Below are 4,601 nucleotides of genomic sequence, written 5' to 3' on the forward strand. Positions count from 1 at the left end.
CTGCCTATCACCAGCTCCTAAAATAGGGCCTGGAACTTGACAGTGTGAGAGAAATATTTGTTTAACAGATGAATCCCTGTTCTCATGGCGCTTGCATTCTCTCTTTGAATTTAAGATTCAAAGATCATCGCTCAGAGGACAGGATCTTACAGTCAAAGACAAAGTATCAATTTCGGATAGCAAAGTCTAAGGTTCATAATTCAGAAGCTAAGGATCAAAGATCATATTTGGAGGCTAGAGGTCAGAAGGAACCCCAGCAAGAGTTCTAGTAACAGTCCCAGAACTGGGGTCAAGAAGGTCAAATCAGATTTTGGGACCAGTGGGTAGAATGTGGATTCCAGGAACTGATAATCATAGTTCAAGAAAGAAAGGTCAGAAATCACTGGGTTAGAATCAAAGCTGGATAAGAGATTGGCATTGTTAAAAATTAGGACTTGGGCGTTAGAGGTAAGGAAGTCCAGCATCGGAAGTCAGACTTAGGAGTAAAAGTTTAGGAAACCTTAGGGATCAAAGACTAAAGGGAAATCCAGACGCTGGATCCTACGGCTCCGTTTGGTAGCCTAGGGTTCACTCACGTGTCCCCATCCTCAGTGACGTAGCCAAAGACAAGGGGCGCCCAAGACAGCCCTGGTCCTCCGGGGGCCGCCGCGTCCGGACCCAGAGAGCCCAGGCCGCTGTCGCACCATTCATCCGCGTCCGCAGCTTTCCCGAAGCACGCGACCCCAGCCATGGCCCCAGCCACCTCTGGGCCCCCAGCGGCCGCCCGCCTGTAGGTGGGCTCTGCCGGGAGCTCGGGTGCTTCCGCCTTGTGGGAAATTCCCCAACACGCCCCCTAATTCGTCCAGTCAAAGTGGATTAAATCGCACACGCCCTGCCCCCGTGCCTCACGGTGACCAATCAGAGTACTTGGATGGACTACCGCTCTCTAGTCGTCCCCACACTTTCCGGGCGCCCTTTACCAACATGGCTGCCGACGCCAGGCCCTCTGGGACTCGTAGTTCGGCTCTCGCATGTCTTCCTTACCTAAGGGGGGCGTGCTTCGGTTGCTGTAGGAAAACGCCTATGCGACCGCGAAGGCTGCTGGGAGTTGTAGTTCTCTGGCCTATCCCTGCCCTCCTGTTTCCGGTGCCATCACGGGGCAGAGCGGTCGGTGACAGCCCCGAGGGCCCCCGCCCGGCGCCCATGGCCGAGCCGGACCGTGAGTCGGGGGCCCCGGAGGGAGGCTCGGGCCGCGCCGGGGCCTGAATGAGGGCTTCAGGCCCCGGGGCCCGATGGCGGGCACGGTGGGGCGGGAAATAGGAACTACTTGAAGGAATGGGATTCGGAGGGCTGTTGGCTAAGTCGTCCATATTGCTAGGTTGTTGGGTTTCTGGGTAGCAAGGTGTTAAGGGTCCGTTTACTATGTCCGTTTGCCAAGTTACCAATGTTTCTCGCACCTTGGTTGCTAAGGACCCTCGTTGCTAAGAACATAGGTTACCGCGGTCCGGGTTGCTTAAGGGTACCTGGTTGTTATGGGCAACTGTAGCATGCTAGAGGACCCCTGATGTCCCCTCCTATCTGTTGCCCCTAGTTCCTGTGCCTCTCTTAAACCTACCACTTCCATTGCACCTCCTCTCCCAAACCCGCCTCCGAGCAGAGGTTTCTCTTCTCTCTTCCTTTCTAAACTTCCCTGTGCCTTGTAAACCTAACCCTCCCTGCGCATGCACCCACATTCTACTATGTCCATCCCAAGTCCCCCCCTAAGTCTTCCTTCATGCCCTCTATTCCCTACTTTCTCCTCCCTCTTCTCCTAAAGCTTCCCTCCGCAGCCTCTCTGCCCCTCACTAACCACGCCTCCTGGCAGCGCTTTCCCCTCCAATGAGATCTGCTTTTCCGCATCCCCTCCCTCCCTCTACCACCCCGACCCCAGTGTAACTAGGTGGGTGGGTCTTCTTGCCCCCGCCACTGCCACTTTGAACCCCTTCATTCCCCCTTAACCGTTCCCCCCACTGTAACCACGTCTGCTCCCCCAGCCCCTGACTCTCTGGAGAACCAGGCAGGGAAGGTGCAGGAGGCTCAGGTGAGATGGGGGAAAGGGTGGAGGGAAGGAGAGAGACGGACTTGTTCCCACATCCCAAATTGGGGGGAGGTGGCAGAGGGGAGACAGTTACCCCAGGTCCTCGCCCCACCCGGGGTGCAGTCTCCTGGGGAACAGTGGATTCTGGGGACTGTCAGAGGAGAGTGTGCAGCCTTAACCCCAGGCCTGCCCTCCCAAACTTTCTTCTTTCCTTGCCGCTTCCTGCTCCCCCCTCCCTGCCTCCTGCATCCCTTTGGAACCAAATTTGTGCTGGGCCTGGAAGGGACAGGTATTGGATTTGGTCTCTGAACTCACAGATCTCACAGGCAAGTGATGAGAAAATTACCCTACAGGGTGATTATGAAAGTAGCTTAGGGGAGCTTAACTCTGTTAACTCTGTAGGAGCCCAGAGTTAACTTTGTGGGTCACAGAAGATTCTAGGCAGGCCCTTCCCTGGAGGAATCTAGAAGCCGGTCTAGCAGTCAGACTGAGCTAGAGACACAAGATAGTAAGCGAAGAGCGACTTAGAATTTTCTTAGACAAGGTGAGAAATGGTGTTCCATGCAGAGGGTACGGCTTGTGCCGGGCACTCAGCTTGGCGCTTTATGTATATCATCTCCTTTAATCTTCCCAGCATCCCTGTGGGGGGTAAGGCCTACATGGCCATTTTACAGATGAAGAATGGAGGCACAGTTGTTGAGTAACTTGTCCTCGGTCCCTCAGCTAGAAGAGCAGGGAAGGGTTTGAAACCCACAGCACTGGGCACACTGCCTTCCAGACGCTGCAGGGAGACATAGACAGGCCCCCTGCCAGCACTTCCAGCTCCCCACTTAGGCCAAGTCGCCCCTACATGCTGGGCAGGTCCCTCGAGTCCTTCCACAGAGCTTCACTGTCTGCAGCCTGAAAGAATGCCAGCCCACCCACACCCGCAAGATCGCTTTGCAGATGTAGGGCCGTGCAGAAGCGGGGATTAAAATACCGCACAATGCGATTGATTCTGACTTGGTGGGAATTTTAAAAAAAAAAACAAGTGCAGCAGGGCGATGCTGAGGGTATAAGAGCCTCCTGTTAGGCTGGGACGTATCACTCCCTGGCTCCCAAAGCACAAGTACTGTCAGACAAAAAAGTTTAACGTTAAAAAGTCCTCAGTCCCAAAGAGGGAGATGCAAGGGTGTAAATCGCAGCATTGTTCGTAATAGGGCAAAACTGGAAACAGTCCAAATGGCTGTCAGTACACGGGTTAAATGGACTGTGGTTCCTCCACACAATGCAATACTGTGTAGCTGCTTAAAAGGACGAGGTGAGTCTATGGTATAGTGTTCCGTGGAAAACTCAAGGCGCAGCGTCATACTATAGGGGATGACCTCTTTCTGGAAAAATCATGAGTTTTTATGTGCAGAGGGAAAGTCTGGAGAAATTACCATCCGACTGTTGATAGTGCTATCTCAGTGGGGGTGGCGTGGGGAATTACAAGGCAAGTGCCCCAAGTTATACACCGTCTAATGGTCACAGTTTTTGCAAAGCTCGTACGATCTTGAAAAGCAATACAAAATGATTAATACGTTTGGAAAGGAGGTTCTTATTCAAGAAAGCTTGGACGCTTTCTGAGTGGACAGGAGGCTGAGTGGACAAGCTGTGGGGCCGAAGGGCTGTGGCAGGAGGGAAAGGGAGGTAGGCGGGGACAGGAGACATCTGGAAGACTGGGGGCAGCGGGGCAGTGAGACCAGACTGAGATGGGGGCAGGGAGGGGAAGCAGGTTTGGGAGATGTTGAGCACACATTGGCAGTGAGGGGTCTGGGGGGGTTGTCACCTGGGGCAAGGTGTCCTGGAGGCCGCAGGAGCCCCGGATCTGGGGACAGAAAGGCACCATCCTCAGCGACTAGGCTGAGGCCATCGGCACAGATGAGGCAGGTAGCCCAGAGGAGGTGGAGAGAGAAAGCAGAGAGGCCCAGGACAGAGGCCCAGAGACCTGCGATTTGGGAGCTGGACCAAGGGGAGGAACGGAGGGATCGGGGCGGGGTGCAGGGTCCCGGGGCTTCGAGCAGGGGACAGACAGGCCGTGCAGGGTGAGCCCCGAGCACCATTGGCATCATTCACAGGAGTGACTCATGGCCCCCAGGGCCACTGGGCAGGGGCAGCAGGCCCACCCTCCAGGGGACAGGTGAAGGGAGGGCGTGTGGCAAGAGCAACAGTGGGGCTTACTGCGCACTTCCCCGCCGCGGGGCGCCTGTCCCAGCTCCTCACACACGGTGACTCGGTAACTCGCAACCTGGTAGCTCAGCTCATCCCCGCGACAGCCTGAGAGCTCCATGTCCAAGATGAGGAGCACTGAGACTCAGGACAGCGAAGTCACTCACACGAGGCCGTGCTCCTCGGGAGCAGCAGGGCCAGGTTTCCAGTCCAGGCAGCCTGTCCCAGAGCCCCGATGCTGGCCCCAGCACTGCCCCTCCGCTGCCCCTCACTTCCTCAGCTCACCTCTGGGCCAGAGCCTTTTCCCCAAACCCGGTGTCACCCCCCCCCAACCCCTCCCTCCCTCCCTAACCCC

The 4,601-nt window shown here is 55.9% G+C and overlaps 2 protein-coding genes across 2 annotated transcripts in view; one reads left to right on the top strand and one right to left on the bottom strand.

Annotated features, from left to right (window-relative positions):
* Nucleotides 1-844, bottom strand: part of NFKBIB (nuclear factor of kappa light polypeptide gene enhancer in B-cells inhibitor, beta) — a 4,842-nt gene extending 3,998 nt beyond the window's left edge. The window contains exon 1 of the mRNA XM_012657085.1: nucleotides 576-844. Within this exon, the coding sequence (XP_012512539.1) occupies nucleotides 576-730 (155 nt within the window). The 5' untranslated portion in view covers nucleotides 731-844. The remainder of the gene's footprint in view (nucleotides 1-575) is intronic.
* Nucleotides 845-1,138: 294 nt separating this feature from the next.
* Nucleotides 1,139-4,601, top strand: part of SIRT2 (sirtuin 2) — an 18,157-nt gene continuing 14,694 nt past the window's right edge. Inside the window, exons 1-2 of the mRNA XM_012656977.1 lie at nucleotides 1,139-1,198; nucleotides 2,013-2,345. Coding sequence (XP_012512431.1) covers nucleotides 1,183-1,198; nucleotides 2,013-2,345 — 349 coding nt within the window. The 5' untranslated portion in view covers nucleotides 1,139-1,182. The remainder of the gene's footprint in view (nucleotides 1,199-2,012; nucleotides 2,346-4,601) is intronic.

Source organism: Propithecus coquereli, unplaced genomic scaffold (genome assembly GCF_000956105.1).
Source record: "Propithecus coquereli isolate 6110/MARCELLA unplaced genomic scaffold, Pcoq_1.0 Scaffold53, whole genome shotgun sequence".
Lineage (NCBI taxonomy): Eukaryota > Metazoa > Chordata > Mammalia > Primates > Indriidae > Propithecus > Propithecus coquereli.